At 46.4% G+C, this 20,390-nt stretch overlaps 1 protein-coding gene across 1 annotated transcript in view; it reads left to right on the plus strand.

The window, feature by feature from the left end:
* Positions 1 to 20,390, plus strand: part of RHBDL3 (rhomboid like 3) — a 72,380-nt gene that overhangs the window by 15,067 nt on the left and 36,923 nt on the right. Inside the window, exon 2 of the mRNA XM_064466901.1 lies at positions 19,825 to 19,983. Within this exon, the coding sequence (XP_064322971.1) occupies positions 19,825 to 19,983 (159 nt within the window). The remainder of the gene's footprint in view (positions 1 to 19,824; positions 19,984 to 20,390) is intronic.

Raw genomic sequence — 20,390 nt, forward strand, 5'->3', positions numbered from 1 at the left:
TGTAAAGGGCTAAAAGGATTTGGCGGGTCATTAAAATAAGTACAGATCTGCCACTGGAGTTTTAAACACCAGATGAAATCCTGGCCCCTCTGAAGGGGCCTCATTTGCTTCCTTTGGGCCCCATGCTAATTTCATTACTGATTTCAGAGGGGTAAGGACTTCCCCTGATTTTAATTTTACAGTGTTTCTTTAAGCATGCAAGCATAAAAATATTAAATTTCTTTTGCTGAGGGTTTTATTAAAGGAAGCTCACACAACATGCACCCCTTCCATGGTAGAGCGTTTGTGTGATAAATCTCATTTTTCATGAGGTGGTGATGATCCCTCAGATACTGAGAGAGGCTGCACTCTGAAAACATTGGCGCTTCTTGCTTTTCCCTGTAGCACTGAGAGACACATACTTCAGCTCTTCATCACTTATGCAGGCCTGGCCTGAAGGGACAGTAGCAAATATGAAGGGAGAATATCATGATACGCACCATAAAGTTGTGCCAAGGAAAAAGGAATATCCAAGCTCAAATGATCTTTTCCCCTGAGCCTTCATATATTTTATTTTAATTTTTTCTAAGGTGAAGTGCTGGCTCCAAGTCCTGCTAACAGCCAGCATCTTTCATGTCAGGGAAAAAGTTCTTTGCTTGTGTCTTCCTTGGCCACAGCCTCTCTAAGTGCTGGTGATTTCAATGCAGCAGAGTTTGGCTGTGGAAAGTCTATTGTTACTGTAATAATGTACAGCTCTGCGGTTACTGCATCCGTCTCTGACTGATCTGTTCTCATAAGAATGTATGCCAGGGTTAGACTGAACAGTGTCTCCGTTTTGCAGCCTGAGGAAATGCCCCTGGTTTTGTGTGTTTCTGAGAAGGCAATTGAAAGAACCAGATCTGCTGAGTGGGCAGTGGGAATAGAACCAGGGTGAAGTACCAGTCAGTGTGGGGTGGCTGGGGGTGTGGGTGGCACCTTCATGGCACTTCTTCCCAACACTGTGGTGTTTGGGGGGGAAATCCCCTAGAGGCAAGTAGGGGTGCTTGGTTATGATGTCTTGCCTAGCTAGTTGTGGTTGCAGAGATCTGCAGTCTGCTATGGGCTGGTATAAGCCCATCTTCAAACTTGTAAAAAAGCTGCTGTGTTTGCTTGAAGGACATCAGGCAAGTATGCAGGCAAAACCCAGGTGCTTTTCTTCTGAAGGTTTGGTTTCTCAAATAGTTAGTGCCCATGGTTTTTGGGAATCTTAAATCAGTGAATTCAGTGGCAGCTGAAGATGTTTGACATCTTTGGGTATCAGTCACTCTTTGGAGCTGCAGAAGGCAGCATTGCACTGAGGATGCTTTGGCCAGGCCACTCTAACCACCAGTTCCTTGTCAGAGAGGTCTGGCCTCCTTCGTGTGGGCTGGGCTGCAGCACACAGCTCCACACACAGCAGCCAGCCAGTATGACTCAAAGGTAAAGGCATGGTAAGAAGTATAGGACTGAAAAAGACCTCAAAAAATTTTCTTCCCTTCTCCATCAGCCCACCATCACAGATCAAAGTTATCTAGGCTGTCCCATTTCTTTGTTATAGGAGGGATTCTCTCTTTCAGCTTGTCTGAGCCCAGGTCCACAAGGCCTGGGAACATGAGTGAATGGAGAAGCTGTTCACCAGGACCTGCTTCTTATTGTGGCACCAATGGCAGTTTCTGAAATAATTTTTACTTTAGCTGCCTCCAAACTCTGTAGAGGTGAGAACTGGAGCAAGCAAAACTGGTCAATTAAAATGGCCATCTAATTTTCATTGCCATAATAAAGACTAATGTAAAGTTAAGTTAATTATTTTATGTCATGGGACAGGAATTAATCTCATCTAAGCAACCCAGTCTGTTGTATGTAGCTACTTGCTACAACAAGCGGTTATCTATGCAGTGACATTTTCTAGCACAGGAATGCTAAGGGAAGAGTGTGCTCTGTGCTGAACACAGCCATGGGAGTTGGACCAGCTTGTTTTCTAGCTGTGTTCTCTCCCTTGGTTGATAGGCAAAGAGGCTGATGGCCAGCTTCCAGTTAACAGTTAATACGGGTATTTTGCTAGCTTGCATGGTAACTATGCTGAAGATCCTGCTATTGCCTGAGTAATCTCATTTCTGAAGAGGGATTCTGTTGAAATCTTTGTCCATGGAATGAGCTGAGTCAAAACTCTAGTTTCCCCTTCACGCTCAGGAAATACCCAGACTAGGGTGCAAATCCTCAAATGAGCAGGAGCTCTGTGCCTATCCTACATGGGACAGAAGTACTGCAGAGCCCAAAGCAGCTTCACAGCTGGGCCACAGCTACTTTCTTTCTAGTGAGAACAAGCACCATGACTGACTTTGTCACTGGCTCACGTCTGTCTCTGGGGGTGCAGGAAGATTTGCTGTCCCATGCATGCTTATGTGTAGTATTTTACTGCAGAGCTGAGCAAGGTTAAAATCTTGCCCATGTATCTCCTGTCTAGCTCCTCGAAGTTGCTCAGTGTGATGAGCAGAGCTTGGTTATATCTGTTCTCCATCTGTCTCTTCCTCCCTCATCTTTCTATCATTAATTGTTAGTGTCTGTCTTGAAGGATTGCCTCTTACTGTGGTGCTGATGGGATCTTTCTGCAGAGGATTAAGTCTGGGGTGGATTGACAGGAGACCATATCCTTGCTGTGGGAAGTTTGCCAACTGTGTGCAGGCTCAGTGCCGCTGCTCTTCCAGTTGCTCCAGTTCATGTCAGGACATAGGCAAGTGTGATTTGCAGCTCCACGCACCCTCACCAGGACCAGCTGGCCACATGTGGCCCAGTGCACTGCGTGCTGGGTTTGGGAGAGGCCTCCTGCACCCGGCTGCAACATGTGGCCTTTGTCAAGACTTCCAGTCTGTCTGCATCCGCTGCACCATCCCATGGAGGTGATTTCATACCTGGCTCATCAGGTGGTTTCCACTGTGCAATCACAATTCTTTAATCAAAGATGTAAATAATTACAACAGCATTGTGAGGAGTGCTGGCAGTAGAAGTTGAGATGTCATTTCTTACTGTACCATGCTCCCTAGGTGGCTAATGTGTTGGTAAATCACAAAAGTGCTTTCCTGTAGCTTTGCTTTCTGTTACTGCCTCAGCTGCCAGGATTTCATGGGACTCAGATCTTAGCTTTTGGCAAAAACACAGCCTCCTTTCCTTGTAAAGGTACTTAGTATGCATTTCCAGGGCCCTGAGGCATAGCTGAAGGCCATACTAAGCTCACTGAATGAATCCAGACCCTGAGAGACGATATTTCATTTTGCTTTATTTGGTTTGCTTTCCCATGGAATCTGTATTTTTTCCTGTACGTGCATGGGGAGCAGGGGAGAATCTGTTGGCACTTCAGAACTTAGGAGTTTCCCTTTACCTCATTGGTCTCCTAATCTGCTCCTAACAAGTCTTTGGAGACCCCTGTTGCTTTTTCCCGAAGGTGGTATGTGTCTGCAGTAACCAAAGGGTAGCTGTTACCTTGCAAGTTCAGTCTGGGACCTGGGGGCACATTTACTCCTTGCTGCCAGTAGCATAGGTGATGACTCTCTTTTTCCATAGTTGGGACAGACTGGTAGAAACTTCCTGTGTTTTGAAGCTATCACACTGGGGAGGGTTTCCATGTGTGTTGATGCTGTCTACAGCTGTTGCATAAAAAGTATTCTCCCTTCTCTCAGTCTAAAGGAAAACTTTTATATCTAATCTGTCTCACACTTTGAATTTCAAAGATAGCCAAGTAAAACCAGCAGAGTTGGCACCAAAGGGCTCAATTTTGTGGGCTTCTTGGAGAGAATGTTAAAAGGTGTTCACAGGGTTTAGAAGCATTGTTAAGATTTATTTTTTGGGTTTTTTTTTTTTTGTGTATGAAAAATCCCACTGGATGGTATTCCCATGTCACTTTAAACCACTGACGATAACATTTCTTTTGCTTCTTTCATTAAAACTATTTTTATCCGGGCTTGTGGGACTGTGCAGGTAGAAATTAAAACACTGCTTGATATTTCCTTGCCCATCCTATCTGTTCTTCATCCCCAAATCCTTTTAGCTCTCCCCAGCTCTCCCCCCTTCTCTCCCCAGCTTGCCTTGAAGGGCTGGGAAAGCCGGTGCTGGCGCATTATGTTGCCTGTCTGATTGTTGTGGGGTTGTGTTTGTGCGGAGAAGGTCACGAGACAAAAAGACCACCAGGCAGGGGTGGGGGGGGGTGGGGGTTCAGTCCCTCTCCATTCAGTCCTTGTGGCGATGGGTGGGAAGAGTCTTGTTTGCATGACAAGATTTCAGGGGGCGATTGCTTTTTTGTTTAGGTTTCTTCCATGGCTGCTGCGTGGGCCCTAGAGGCCTACAACAAAAGTAGAGCATATATATGAGATTCATGGGGCTGAAGCGTGCTGAGATAACCAAGCGGCAAACCCATCAGTGCCAGAGCGACCAAGCCAAAGCCACCTACTGTGTGCTTGCAGCCTGGAGACTGTCAGCAATTGCTCTGGGTGGGGTGTTTGTGCTATGTCCAGTCTTGGCTCTGGTGGGAGCTCTTCTTGGGTGTCTGAATCCTGTGGGCTGAGATCCTTAGCTGGATGAATGCTGTGGGAATTTTATGTCTGTGGAATGCGGTGGGGGGACAGCTCCATGCACCTGCCACAGTGGCTATGCTTCCCTGAATATTTTTGAGACTTCCAACCAGTGGCTTTTATTTTCAGCATCTGCCTCCTTCTTTGCTCATCAGTTCCACAATTCTGATAACATCCTTGTGTTTAAACAGTGCTTGCTTCCTTATCATCCCTCTGAGAAGCTGAGATGCTGTCCCTCAGTGCAGCGCTCCCCTCACCCCCCATCCTTAGAAAGCAGCTCAGTCTATATTTACCACTGATGTGCACAAAGGCAAACATTGTCAGGGATTCATTGTAACTGTCCCAATTACCCCGAGTTCATTTGCATAAGAAGATTGACCAGCCTGTAGTAGTGGCTTTGCCTTGGCTGTTTGATATGGGACACTGAGATTTGGGGAGCAAGAAAGAACTGGAGTTCCCAGACTGGATGTGGGACAGAGAGAGAGTGACGGTTTTGGTCCCTAACAGCATGGGTACTACAGCAGCTCTTCCTGGAAGGAGGGTGACTTGTCAGCTCCCAGCCTCCGGCAGCACAGGTCTGCCTGATTCAGTGGTAATAGCTGCCAGTTTCCCAGTGATGCAGATTCAAGGAACCCCAATCATGCCTGAGCTCCTGGCTGACCCATCTGAGTAAATCCTTCTCCTGTGTAGTGTGTATTTATGTATTTATTTTTAGTAGGTGTTGACCCTGCTTGAATGCTTTCAGACTAAGCAGTGACCTGCCTTGTGTTGTCACTTCCCTCAGGCACATGGAACCTCTCCTCATGTTCGGATTTCTTCTGGAGAGCTAGCTGTTCCTGCAGGCAGGCACTAATGGGAGAGGAAAGCAGCTGGGATGAAGCATAAGTCAGGAAGCAGGCTGCAATGGTATGATCTCCTGACCCAAAGCAATAGCTAGTGCTCTTAGGGCTTGCTTGCACTGCAGCAGCTGCACAGCTCACATGCCTTTCACTGAATTGAGAATTATTCATATTCTCTTTCCCTGCTTGCCAGTGCCATTTGTAACATGATCTGCCTGTGCCCAGGCTGGCAGATGGAAAAGCAAGACACTGTTCTGTTTGGAGTAATGGTTCTTCATGGGCTCAACTGGTCTGCAAAGTTGCTATGTTCAACCTGTCAGCTTTGGCAGAGCAGCCTTTCTGGAGCCCCTTATAGTCCCTCTGCCACTGCTGCGTGTGTGCATATACCTGTGCAAACACAACGTCAGTCTCTTAATCTCCCTCTGCTTCCAGGAGACACTCTCATACTTGGACATCTTGTTGATTGTGGATATCGCCCAGCTTTTACTAGTCAGTTATTAGGTGGCAATGTGGGAATGCTTCATGGAGGTGGCTGGAGCACAGGCAGCTCGTCTCAACTATAGTAGTATTTTAAGACTCTTGCATCCTTGGGTGAATTACTTCACCTCTTTGCCTTGAATTTCCCAGTTCATAAAGTGGAACTCTGTCTGCTGAGCCAATGGCAGTGTTACCACTGTGAATCATAAAGAGCACAAATTATCCTTTCAAAATGCACCATGTGCGAGAGACCTGATTGCTAAGGGCCAGATCCCAAGCCTGTGTTCTTTATTTTTGGACCTTTCTGAGAGGGATTGATGATCCAACCCAGACTTCTCAGGATTGCCTTTGCTATTTCACTGGGGTGAGGAGTGGGGGGAGAAATCCTCATGTCTTTTCTCAGATGAATTGCTGCTTGTGCTCTGACTCCAGGACACACATTTTTTGCCTGAAATTAACTGCATTGATATTGTTATGTTTGCTTGGTGCAATAAACATCAAAAAAGAAGGGGGCAGAACCAGAGTCTCCAGTTGAGGCACAGATGGGCCCCTTGTGGTTCCTCTAGCAACGCTATAAAAGCCAGTTTGTATGTTTGGCTTCCCTGATGTGTTGAAAAGGCAAAGTAGGGTCAAGTCTTAGATTTAAATTTGTTTTCCTTTCCATTGTGTTTGTTTTTGAGGGCTGTGTCAGCTTCTACTGGGTTTCTATGACCTCTCATTTTAGCTTGTGTGACAGTGGTATCTATTTATGAGCGAGCGAAACATGAGCTTCAGACACTGAATTAGCTTTTAAATGGTCACTCCTGATAAATAAGAAAGATTTTCTGAGCATGAAGTAAAGGGCTACGACTTAAAGACTTATGCTATCCCTTTTAGAGTGAGTCACTGAATCTTTTCCTTTGCAGTTGGGAGAATTAGGTTTGGCACAGGATCATGTAATGGGTGACTGATAGACCTGGGAGGATAAGGGATACCTTGGCCTATCTAAACCTGCACACTCAAAAGGGATGGGAGTGTATCCAGTTTTCAGCTCTGCCAGTGAGGTTCAAGTAATAAGATGTGTCCTTTCTGAACACTTTATTTTCCCCAGCTGTGAAAAGAGTGGAGATGGGTGAATAACGATATATAAGGTTTTGTTTGCAGTTCCCCAAAAGATTGGCAAAAATGCTTTTTGTTTCCCTTTGAGCAAAATATTTAGTTTGCCTTAAGCCAAGCCATCTGGGCACTCTTAAACAGAAACATAAATGCAATTTTCTAATGAAACATTTTGAAAATGGTAATGTCCAGTATTTTGGCCTTGTAGAATCTGAGGGAACTTTTAAACAAACTGTGTTCAAAGCTAAAGCAAAATCACAGGAAAGTCTTGGCATGACTGAAATCTCCAAGTTTTTACTTGGAAAAGTTTTGGTTTGTTATCCTGGCTTTAGAAACAGGAATGCCCTGCAAATAACACTGATGATAAACAGTGTTTCTATGTCACGCATATAAAATGCATCTTGTCCCCCCTTTAGGGTAGCATTACACTTGCATCTCTCAGGCTGCCTCTTTTAAGTATCTTGGTGCTTTATCCCATCAGCTGTTTCCACATCATTGGCTCAGTTTTGCCTTTGATGGCTTCCTCTAGCCTTTGGTGGCCGCTGTTTTTTGTTGCTCTGGGTTCATGAGAATTTGACTGGGAGCAAAGAAGGTGCCTGATGTTTGGAGGAATTGTACAGGGACATACGACGGTAATACTGTCTGCTCCAGGCAGCTTTTCTGCTCCTGCGTTAAAGTTCATGCTGTGTTACTTGTCTTTCTCTCTAAGGCCTTGTCAAGTCCATGTGGGAAGCTATTCTGCCTGCACTGTTCACTCTGTGCTGCTCAGCGCTCTCTCTGCCTCATTTCTCCTCCCTCTTTCCCCTTGTATTCAAGTGGCATCTTTCAGTCGTCCCCATTCAGGTCTGTCTTTGCTCTCTGCCCCATGTAAGACTTCCATGCCCTCCCTACCATTTATCACCTCTTGCTCATTCATGTCCCTCCTTGCCTTTCTCCATTCATCTGGGCTTCCCCTCAGCCCGTCTGGGCTGCCCTCTCCTCCTGCCCCTTCCACAGTCCTCCCTTTGTGTCTTCGCACTCCCTTCCCTGTGACCGTCTGAAGCACAGCAGTCTGCAGCATGCTCCGTGAGGATACTCTGCTAGAAGTTGGCCCCACTTGAAGGGCTAATTAGTGCCCAGTGGAAGCCAGGTGGGATTGTTTTGGGTGGATTTGGCTCTCTAGTTACCCTGCAGGTGAGATATTTTTTTTTCCCCTCCCACTCTTTTCCTGCTTCCCAGAGATGCATCATGATGCATGAACAGGAAGAGTATTGCCATTTCCTAACCTTCCTTTTCAGCATGGTCTTTCTGTCTCTCCCTCTTGGCTTCTTTCCTCTTTGTTTGCAGTTGTTGTATTTCTCAGGTGACTCTTTTGGGTGTGTCTCTGATTTCCTCATTACTGAGGAGTGTAACACGCATTCTCTCAATTATGCTAGCTCTCTAATTATGGTTGTTACCTGTGCCTTCTGCTTCCTCCTTCTGATCATCTGCATTTGGGTCGTATCAGTTTTGGAGAGCCATGTCTGCACTTGAAAGTGTGATTTAAGTGTCCCCCAGAAAATAGAGCTCGAGAATCATTGTAGCCAGGGCTTGTTGTTTCTAAGTCTTAATGCAGCCACAACCTGTGCTTGTGCTGCAGACTCAGCAAATACAGACCACGGGCCTCTGCCAAAGATCCCTCAGCCTGCTGTGCACCTGGTTCCCTGCAGCTCACACCCATGCTGGTGGCGTGCAGACATCACCGTATCCTACTGAGGTAGCAGGCCTCTTAGCTTCCCTGCCGCACTGCAGCAAAGCAGGAGGTCTGCTCGCCTGAGGGTGCCCATGGGGGCTTCAGCTTTGAATGGTTAAACTGCGTTCAAGCCAGCCTGGTCAAGTAAAAGGGGAATATTAGAGCTTGGGAAGAGTGCACAGATTTGTCAGAGGAAGCAGGTGCTCTTTAAAGCATGTGTGAGCCCTGTACACATGAGAAATCTGATTAGTTCAGTAAAGAGGCAGAAAAGAGGTGGAGGCAGGCAAGCAGAGGGGCTCTGTGAGTCAGTGTGGGTTTGACTGACAGGACGAGTGCTCTGTTGTGTGGGAGGCTGTGAAGGGAGTATCCGCTGCTTTCTCCCAAGGCAGTAAGGAGTCCCTGATGTGGCTTAAGCAGGGCCAGGCTCTGTGAGGACTTGTTAATGCTGTGCAAAGGATCCTGTCCCCTGATAACTGTCTAAAAGAGGGATTTCAAACCATCTGCGGTACCATTTATTGTCAGGCTGGTGAATGTGTAAAAGGGATTCCCTACGCGCTGTGTGTGGGCCCCACAGAGATGTAACACCTTGCAGGGCGCAGCTAGCCCCAGGCCAGCCCTTCATTTTGTCACCTGCAGGGAGAACTGCTCCACTCCAGCTGCAAAGCTTGGGCTAGGGATCTGCACGGACAGCACTTCTTCCTTTGAAGTTGCATTCCTGTTGTGGAGACAGTGTGTCTGTTTGAAAACTGTGGCAAAGAGAAGTCTCTAGAAACAGTGTGCCTTGCCTTGCATTGGTATTCAGTAAGGGCCTATAAGAAGCCAAAAATGCAGCTTGACTTTTCTGATTTGTGGTTATGCAGCTTTGGCACTTGGACACATCTCTTCTACCCTTAAGCCAAAGTATATTTGACATAGCAAACACTGGGAAAGTGCAAACACTGCAGACCTTACCCTTGCAGTCCTCCATGCAGGGATCCTGCAGTCTGGGTGTCATCCAGGACTGATTTGGGTGTATCTCCTAAGAAACAATGTGAACCACCACAGCTTCCAGCAGTCTGGCTCCTTACTGCAGTTGAACACCCTGTGATCATCCTGGAAAGACACAAGCTAGAATTGCTTGCTCTCAAGCATTTAAATGATAGAGGTTAGAATAATAATTAATACTCCCAGCTCCGGGCTCCATTTGGAACCAGCCTGCGTAGAGTACTTCTGAGATGGTTATGTTGTTGCAGTGTAATGCCAGATGCCTACAAGGCATTGCAGGGAATCATGCGATACCTCTGTCTCCTCTTCACAAGGCTGACATTATTTTCTGCCCCAGTTCAGCCTGGAAAGCAGAGGAGTTTCTTTAGTAACTTCTAGTGCCCATGACTGAGCAAAGCCAGATGTAAAATCAGGATGAGTTAAATACATTTCCCAGTCTGTTTAGTAGTTTTGCTCTGTGGTGGTTGTTCTAACCAGAAGGGTGGTTGGAATTCCAGTATAGGTGGGTCATTCGGGTTATGCATGTGTCACGGTGGTTGTTAGTTCGGACTTTAAATATATCTGTTTGGCGTAAATTTTTCTGAACCCTAACGACTTGCAGTCAGGTCAGAAGGGGACTATTGGGATCGTTTAATGGACGATGTCATAATGAAGGCTAGAAGATTTTCCGAGTAGTCTTCTGCCTGACCTCGACCATACCCCATCTCCTAGGAGAACTTGCAATTCAATTTCAAAACTTCTGGCGAAGTTAGTGACACATTTCACTTGTTAATGGTAAAAATAATCGACTTATTCTAATCTAACGCTGCCCAGCTTTGACCTCTAGCCCCTAGATGTGATTATACTTTTGTCATAGTGGAGAATCCTCTACTGCCAGATTTCTGTTCCCTTTGTGGTTCTTCTGGACAGTGATCAAGTCATTGCTTAACCTTCCCTTTCATAAGCTAATGAATTGAGCCTGTCAGTGAAGCTAGTCAGACTATACCAGTAACAAAGTGCCAAATGCAGAGGTAATGTCATCTCATTTACAAACCTGCAGGTTTGTTTCCTTTTTTGAAAGGCAGTGTTACCTTGAGAGCACTCAGTGTAACAAACGAGGCTTTCCCTTCCCCCCCCAGAGTGGCTGTTTCTGAAGATGGCATTCCCCATCCTGTAAGCTGGCTGGCATTCCTGGCGCCTGGCCACATGGCTTTCTGTTTGTTTTTACTGTAATATGTATTGTTTGCAAGCACCCAGCTTTACCAAAAGACCCAGCTCATGCTTAGTAACTTGCTGCTTTAGCTCATCTGTGAGCATGATGCAGACTTATCTTACGCTTTCTAAGTCACTAATGATAATTCTGCAGAGGCAAGAATGAATTCTCATGGGATCCCATTAGTGGCACCTCCATGTCCCTCTAGCTTAGTTTTATTGTTGAGACCTGTCAAATAGGTAGACTTTAGCATGTTGAATGTGTGACAGCCTGAGTTTGTGTCACACTAAGTCCTCAAACACAGGGCTGTCTGGGGATGTCAGGTGCCCTGCAGAACTCAGTTATACCAGCCATCTTGTCTTATGATATGCGCCAAGATTGTATTCTCATCCAGATATTATCAGCTGAATATAATCTATTTTCTGTAGCCTATCCTGACTGATGTTAGACCCGCCCTCCTTCAGTTATGCATTACTCAATATCAGTCATCTGTTTATTTGCTGTGGGTTGCTATTAGGCCAACAGACCTACTTTGTCCCATTAAATTCTTGTCACAGCCCTGCAATTTTAGGAGGAGTGTGGGTGCCTGTCACCATGTTTCAACGGGAGTTTTGGAGCCATGGTTGGACTGGCTGCATTGCTGATTCAAAGCTGGAAGAAAGGTAAAAAGCAGATCTTGATGTTCCTCCAGTGTTCCCAGACTTGCAGAAAATCAGTATTAGTACTGGCTTTTAGAAATCTTTTGGGTGCAAGTTACCTTGCCCTGCTGATTCAAAACTATCTAACTTTAGCAGCTGCTGTGTAACATTCTCCAGTTACTGGTGGGACAGAAAGTGTATCATTATTGTATGGTAGAGATAATTCATTGGGTTTTTGTCCAGATACAGAACAGAAACATTTAAACTACTGATTCTTCTGCGCTGGTAACACCTATGCTACTTTTCCCAGATAATAACAGACCAAACCCCTGTTGTGAATGAGAAGACATGTCTGCCTCATCTGTACCAGCAGAGACGCTGCTGTGACAGGAGATATTGTCAGTAGCATTGAATTTTACAGAAATGCTTGTGTATGTTTAGTTAACCTGGAGGTGAGCAGGGATCTGACTGCAGGAGCTTGACCTGAAATACAGCCCTAGCTGAACAGCTATTCTGACCGTTGGGGATTTTTTGGGGGGTTGTGGGTTTTTTATTTGTTTGGTTTTTGTTTGTTTGTTTTGTTTTCTCCTTGCAGCAATAGTGATTAGAGCCTGCCTGTCTCCAGGCTGTGAGGCTGACTGTGCATGGTATCCCTTCTCTTGAGTTACGTAGTCCAAATAAATGCAGTGTCCCACTCAGAGTGTATTGTATTGCATTTCAGCTCTGAATGAAGTGGCTTATGCATTATGTCCCCTCACGATGTAGAAACCCTGATAGATGTAATTAATATTGGTACAGGAGTTTGAGATTCTCCAATAGGACATGACTAAGAAGACGTAAAAAAGAATTATGTGGTGGTAAATGAGAATATTTTATGTCATGGTAGTACGGGTATTGCTGTTTTCAGCTTTTGATATTTAATGTGCCTTACACTGTCCAGATGAAAAGTGGGTTTTATTTTAATTAGGCGGCAGAACTCATTGCCTCAGGAGATTGTGGAGCCCTAAAAACTCAATAAATTCAAAAGGGAGAGCAAGAGACTGGGCATTTGTACATATAATAATGTCTGGGCCAGTGCTGACAAGCAGTTCTGGAAAGAGTACTAAACCTCTTGCCTAAGGATTTAAGAAAAGGTTTTAACTGTTATGGTGGGTTTGGTCATGGCAGTCACTCAGCGCTCTCTTGTAGGCTTCATCTTGTCCACAACCTCAGAAGTGTGCAGATGGTCAACACCAGAGCTAGGCTGGTGATGTAAAATACACGCCTTGCCAGTCTGGGCTGTAACCTGCCCAGCCTGTTGCTGCAGCTGAGGGCATCTATCCAGCGAAATGTGCAAGGTTCCCAGTGCTGGGTCAAGATGAAAAATTATATTTCCACCTAAAAAAACCTCCACCACTGTTTATAGTGCCTCAGCTTCTTTCCATTAGTCTTAATGCACTTACATAAATAATAAAAGAGGAAGAAGCAGAGCTGGAGAAGCCTCAGTCTATAAACATGTCTCTTTGCATTAAGCCTTGTGGCATAATGGAGGGCACCTCCTGCCATCCATGCTGTCTCGTTAATCATGTAATTACCTCCCTCACTTTCAGTGCTGCATCTCCTTCCTCGTCTGTGCTGCTCATAATGGTGCTTCTATTTACCTTGGCTTCTTTCTGGGGAGCGGCTTTGGTTTCAAAGCCAGCACAGTGGCATATTTTGAATAATTTAGTTCTGGGTGGCTTGTACACCGTGTGTAATTCCCCAGCTGAGACTGGAGGCTGATTCCTGTGAGTGTTCTGCCGGGAGGCTGATGTGGAGGGAGGCAGTAGGATCACTCAGCGTGGTGGGTTGTCGAGACTGCAGAGGACTGAAAGGTAGCTCAACAGATCCTGTGAGTGCATCTCTATCCTCACTGTCTTAGCAGGGACTTGCAGCAAGACACCCACAGGCAGCGAAAGGATAGGGGAGAGAGTTGCATTAAAAATGTGTGTAGAGAGAGAAACATGGATTTGGGTACCTGGCTGAGCATGATAGGCTTCCCCAGGAAGCTGTGGGCCAGAAATTCCCGGGGTCTCAGAGTGCAGGATTTGTTTGGCCTGTGGTGGCTTGGACTGGGATCTGAACCTCTGTGGAGTTACAGTTCAGTGTGGTGTCCAGCTGTTGTTGGTTTTGGTAAGTCTGATATGTTTCTGTACATGAAACCTTGGCAGAAGGCCAGCTCTGTCATATTGTCCCTGTGCTGCTTGGCCTTGTGGCTTGCTGATTGCCCTTTGCCACTGCAGCTATCATCTAGTCATGCTCTGTAAGCATTCCACAGTCCTCGCTGTGCTGGGTCATGCAGGCACAGATACGTTGCCTGTGCCTTGTAGATGAGGAAGTCAAGGCACTACATGAGGTGCCTTGGCTCACTCCAGAAATCTTGGCAATACCTGGGCCCAGAGCCCTCTTTCCTGTCTAACAACTGAGCAGTGGTGCACTCCTGAATCTTTTCATTCTCCTGTTCATGTTGAATCTGTGCTTCCAGTGCCTGTCTAGATGAAGTGCTTTTGCAGAAGGTAACAACAGATGGTAGTAATGTCAGTCCTTTTCTTGTCTTTGTGCCTAAGACAGTAGGAGAAATAAATTAGAGCAGAAATGCCTCTACAGATTGGCCAGCTAGCTGATGGACCTGGTCCTTCAGGCTACTCAGCTCTTCAAGGGAAAGGGAATCTTAGACCAGCTCCATCCATCTCCACTTTGCCATGCGCTGTGTGCAGAGAGACACTTACCCAAATCCAGGTGATGGGCCATCTGCTTTGTGAACGCCTCCCCGCCTAGGTGAATGCTGAGCTGGGGAGCTCTGTGCTCTCTCACCACAGCTTTACAAGGTGCAGGTCTGTCTGTGGACCCTGTTTGGTGAGTTAGTGAGGGTATATCCTCTGTGCTTAAATGCAGTCTGGCTTTTGAGAGCTGGATGATGTTCCCAGCCCTTGGGTTCACCTCGGGTCAAAGCAATCTAACATGCGCTAAAAGTACTGCTGGACAGCCCTTAATCACTTTATATTGTCTGGGCAGTGGTGGCTAAATTCATTATTTACAGGGAAAGAGAGTGTGCGTCACTGGAGCCAGCACTAATGTTTTGCCACACATGTTCAGGCAACTCAGATTAGGTGACTTTTAATGGTGAGAAGCTGGCTTCTGAAGTGGAGGGATATGCACTACCTTTGGCTGGTCACCTTCTCTTCTGGATCAGGGTTTCTCCTCTCACATGCACCTCCCACTATTGGAAGAGAGAGCAGGATCATTAAGCTGTTTGGAAGATCATCACCACCAGACAATGGTGAAACTCCTGTTGAAACAGCCCCTGCTTTTTGCCCTCTTATTTGGATTATAAGGCAGACTTTCATCTTCTGCCTTGTCATTCCTTTAATCTTCATCAAAGCAGCAAATGCTACGTATACTGTTGCCCCATTGTTTTGGTTTTGGGTGGTTTGTGTTTTTTGTTTTGTTTTTGGTTTGGGTTTTAAAAAGTATGGCCCCAGAGACTGTGGAAAGGTAGAGAATGGGCTCTGGTAAAATGTGTGACTGTCTTGAGGAGAGTTTCAATGCCTATCTTTAAATGTCATTTCACAGCTTCACCCTGGAGTCTGTCAATTCCATGTATTGACTTGGAGACTCTTGATTTAACTTCAGCATGGCCCTTGAGGCTGGAGATGGTATGCTTGGTTCCAAAGCTTGCTAGCATCCCTGGATTGCAGAGACTATGCCATCTAACGGTCTGAGTTTAAGTGCACAAAGCTCAGGGTGGTTTCTGAAACCCTTGGAGATAGACAGTTTTTGCTTGTGATTGACTCCCTCTGTCCAGTGGGAAAGGGCCTATGTGTGAGCAAGAAGCAGGCCTACTATTGATAGCTGCTTTCTGGTGGGAAATAAAGCTGCCATTGTCATCTCCATATAATAGGAGGGGAAGCTAAAGCTCAGGGCAATTTATTTCCAGAATCTGCCTCCTAGCCTGGAGCAAAGCTGGGGTCAGTGCCAGGAGGCCTGACTGCCAGGCCACTCTCTCCCAGAAGTAAGGATACCACCAGACCATAGAATGATTCAGATTCGAAGGGACTGATCCAACTCAAAACCAACTTCCAAATTAGGTGAAGTGGCTTGGAGCCTTGCCCATTGCAAAGACAACTTACAGCTTAGGTGATGCCAAGACAAAGCCCCTCAATGGCAAAACAGTGGGTGGTAACAAGTTCTGTGTTCCTGCAAGAGATGTGCAATCCCAAAGCCAGCCAAGGGTCCTCATGTTGTGCCCAGTTCAGCTGTTGACTCTCCAGCTGCTCCGATGCCCCAGAGGGCTGTTTGCCATCGGGGAGAGGAGCAGCTGTCTGCGCTACGTGAAATGTCTGTGTTTTCCCAAGATACCCATTGTCTGTCTGCAGCACCAGCCTCCACCCTACTTGCTCACTCAGCCATGGCTGATGTGTCTTTAATTAAAGAGGAGGAACAATTTAAGATTTCATTTTATTTTCTTAACCGTATTTCCTATTTTCATCAGAATTTGCAGGTCCCCCTCCCCTTGTTTTTGTCTTGTAGTTTTGCTGTGGGGCCTTCACTTTATGGTGTGTCTGCTCTAAAATAAGGAAGAAATAGGAAAACATAGCTTGTTTTGGGCCAGGGAATTACGATCCTGGGTCAGATGGCTGTTATGGTCATTAAAATATTTACATTTTTGCTTAAGAGCCTTGCTAGGATCAAGGGAGTTAAGGGTGATTGTCATTGAAATGCGGAGGAAACCTTGCATGAAATTGCCGTTAGTGTCCTATTGTTTGGGGGGGGTGGGGGTGGGGGTGGAGGGGGGGCAAACGGCCTTCCTCATCCCTGCACCCGTTTGGGCTTGTCTGCCCGAGTAGATGGGGAGAGGCAGAAGTAACTCTGCTGAAGGAAGCCAGTGTGCTGACTTAGCTGCTGGGAGGCTTTGCCTGGGGAGCATTCCCCGTGGGGCTGGACCTGGGGCTCAGCGCAGCCATGCTGCTGGCTGCCGGTCATCGTCTGTCCTCTTGGTGAGACAAAGGTGCTCGGCTGGGCTTGTGGCACAACTGCCCCTTAACAACATCATCATGGATAAATACATGAAGCGTCTAGCAAAGGTCAGTTGCGTCTTTTATAATTGATGGACCCAAGTGTTTTGAGTGTGCCATCACATGTTGTTTTTCTCATGTGTGGGTGCACATGTTCTGCAGGACCAGCTCAGCCCCTTGAGTTTTGTGGCTAGCTGAGATATCAGAAACAGGGTTTGAGGCAGTTTGAAGTGTTGGGGTAGATTTTGAGTGCTGTGGTGACAGATGAGATTTTTATATACTGAAAAATATTATTTAAATATAAATAACAGAACTCCATTACAGCTGGGGTTTATAGTAAAACAGGTTGTGGAAGCAGTGGTCTAGTCCTGCTCTGAGGCAGGTCTTTTTAGTTCAGATACCAGTTGTTCATTGTTCACCTCTTAATCTTTCAAGCTGTTCAGATCCACTGTTTTGGTTTAAACCTATTTCTAATTAGTATCCTTAACTTAGTGCCAAAAAGAAAATTATACATAGTAATGTGAAAGAGGAGAACAGGCTCCCTAGAATGTTTACAATACTGAAAATACTAGCTACCTTCTGTCACTGCTTTGATTTTGGTGGGACAAGCAGCAAGACAGTGAGCTGAAGGAGGAATGCTGGTGCCTATTGGTGTGAGAAAGAAGCATCCTTGGAGCAGAGGCTCGTTTACAGCCACCAGACAGTCTTCAGCTGTCTGTCTGTTTGGAAGGCCAGGAGCCAGTAACAGGTATGGACAGTACCATCTTGAGTGACAGGATCATATCCACTCTAGCACTAGTGAGTCTGGAGTCATTAGCGTGTCCTTGTGGGATGGTTTGAAGCTCTGAAGTCGTTGTGTAATTTCTGTTCTTGGTTACAAAATATGTCTTTTTGGAATGCTTTAAAGCAGAGCAGTCTGGGAAAAGTGGTTTATGATCTGAGCAGCTCTTGTGCTTCAGGAGCCTGTGTGCTTCAGCTCTGTATCTCGTCTGCCCTTTGAAGGAATAGCCACGTTCCGCACTGCTGTGACCATTGGTCTTTCCTACAAAGTCAGAGAGCACGCAACATGGGGGAGGGAGTTCTGTGCTTCAGTCAGTGACTCTCACCCTCAAAGCAGGGAGGCATTTAAGCCTTCAAGGAGCAAATGGTTTTGTCCTAGACAAGATAGGTTCTGACATCATAAATGTCAAGATATAGTTAAAGTGATGCAGTTAAGTAAGGTGCTGATTAGGTCAAATGTTTTCAGGAAACAAGGATGAACACAGCAGTATCTATGGGATTGCAGGTGTTATCCATTACCCAAATGACTCATCTCCCAGCTTCTGCAAATTCCCCTTCAGAAAGGGGGTATTATACTAATAGTACTTTATTTCCTGGGTATCTGTGCCTCTGGGGTTGGGCACTGCACACTTAGGCTGGCTTGGGAGTCCCAGCAAGAGCCAAAAAGCATCAGAGCCAAGTCTGATTTTGGAGCTGGTTTTAGAATTTAATCTGTTAACTCAAAGCATGAGAATGGGCTGACTGGAGTAGGGGAGCTAAACTTCTCCAGGGGTTAATACTAAGCCCTTGTTTAACAGTAAACAGCTGATGAGATCCAACTTTGGCTCTGGGTGCTAGCTGTCAGGAAGGTACATCCAGGCTACCTCACAAAGGCAGAACAACCCTTGGCAGTGGGCGGGGGAGACTGCCCAGCTCTGACTGGCCAGGTCACTTGTTTTGTTTTGTTTTGTTTTGTGTAATCTTCTTGCCCCAGCAGCTTCCTCACAGACGGGCAGCTGCTTTGACAAAATAGCAGACCAGCCCTGCTGCAGCAAGGGGCTGGGAACAAAGGTGCTCCGATGGGAGGAGATGAGCCAGATCCTTGCACACTTGGGTACTGTGTCCTCTAACTAAGCTGCCTGTGCCTGAGGCTGGTCTGCTTTATAGCTGCTCTATTGCTGCAGAGCAGTGCCAGCCCTGCGGCTGGCAGCCTGCATCCTCTGCCACATCCCTCTTCTCACCTCCTCCCTTGCCAAGGCAGCCTTTACTGCGCTGCGTCAAATCAAAGGCCCAGTGCCTGTTCAGCTTTTGCTCTGTGTTAGGAAAGAGCGAGGATTGTCAGGGCCTTTTTGGCTCTGCCAAGGCCTTTTATGTCCCAAATGTTTCCATGAAAAGACTCCCTCCTGACCACCCTGCCCCCTGACAGCCACTCAATCCAGCCAACAAGCTTGATATCATTATTTACAAAAGGAGGCCAGTGAGTACCAGGGTCCTCACAGCCAAGTTTGGGAAATCAAAGGCAAATCTCCCAGCAACAGAGAGCTGGCAGAGATGGGACTGCACCACAGCTAGTGTGGGCTGCTCTGGCAGCTTGCGTCCACTAGTTTTCAAAGCACAAAAGAAATGCACTCAGCATGTTGTTAGTGCTGGCTTTGTCTGGGCTGGGGTGGTGCCTGCCTGTGAGCTGGCAGCCCCTCGAAGCATGCCCTGCGGAGCTCGGGGTGGGTTAGAGGCCACTGGAAGCAACCATAAGTTTGAACAGCCATGCAAAGCTGTCTCTTTTCAGTCCGTGGCATTTCTGGGAGATTAACCACTTAGTCTGAGAGAAAACAGTGATGTTTTTGGTCAGAGTGGGATTCACTCCAAATCTCACCTGGAACTTTCCTTCAAATGACTGGTTTACATTCTGAAAATGGCATGTGGCTGCCTTGTCACTTTTAGTTTGACATAATGTTCATCTGCTTTGCTCCCTGTCTGAAGACTTTCTTTCCAATCCATCTTAAAATATAAAGCTCTTCAGCAGTGAAAGCACTTGCCATTTTGAAGGTATCTGTAGAGGTGATCTGGAAAGGTGACTGTCAGAAACAGAAAGGGCTCGAGGATGGATGGCATGTTCCCATGTTGCAATTGTTTTAGGAAATACAGGAGTAAAACTGTTTTCAGTATGTTTTATCTCACAGACTGCATCTGTGGTTTGCTTGATACCAGACAGAGAGGGATACAAAAAACAGCCAAGAAAAATGATGATGTAGAGGGAAGGAAGGTGAAGGGAGCTGACTGAGCTGAAGCATGGGTGGAGATGAGATGATGGTGTGTATGATGATGCATGGGTTCACCCCTCTCTGCACCAGGGTGCTTTGTAGTCCCTGGGCAGTGAAAGGAAGCTGAAGATGAGGTGATTGTAGGGCAATATGTTACCAAAGTCTAGAGCAACCCCTGGGGTCCTGTGGTTTTGCAGTGATTGATGAATGCATGATGAATGTAGAGCTGTGTGTAACATGGAATGGTTAATCCTGGCACTTCCCGTCCTATCCCAGTTCGATCCTGACAACACCGGCTACATCAGCACTGAGAAGTTTCGGTCCCTTCTCCAGAGACACGGCTCGGAGCTGGACCCCCACAAGCTGGAGGTCCTGCTGGCCCTGGCAGACAGCAACTCTGAGGGGAGGATCTGCTACCAGGACTTCGTCAACCTGGTGAGTGCTCTGGCTGGTAGAGTCTGTCAGTCCTTGGCTCTGCTTGTAACTTCACTGTTGAGAGACCAGTTGCTCTCCCTCCCTGCCCATATCAACACCAGTGTTTGCTGTGTCCGGGCATTGCGTTCTGCCTGGGCTTGCTGAAGCATTCAGTGGTGACTGAATTCTCAAGCCGAGAGTAAAGTTGCTTCTGATTTTTCCAGGGGAAAAGTTTGCACAGGAAGAAACTGTGGGAGCTGTTTTAAGAGCATGGAGCAATAGTTGCTGCTAGTTCGGAGGCTTTTGCTCTCAGTATCAGTTGGTAGCTGTCATAAAGAGCCATTTGTTTAAAGCAGAGGTCTGTCAGTCTGCATGTCTCCTGTTTTATCTAGAGACTTCACCACTTCCAGACAAAAATACATAGATAA

This window comes from Phalacrocorax carbo, chromosome 16 (assembly GCF_963921805.1).
Source record: "Phalacrocorax carbo chromosome 16, bPhaCar2.1, whole genome shotgun sequence".
In the NCBI taxonomy this organism is placed as follows: Eukaryota; Metazoa; Chordata; class Aves; order Suliformes; family Phalacrocoracidae; genus Phalacrocorax; species Phalacrocorax carbo.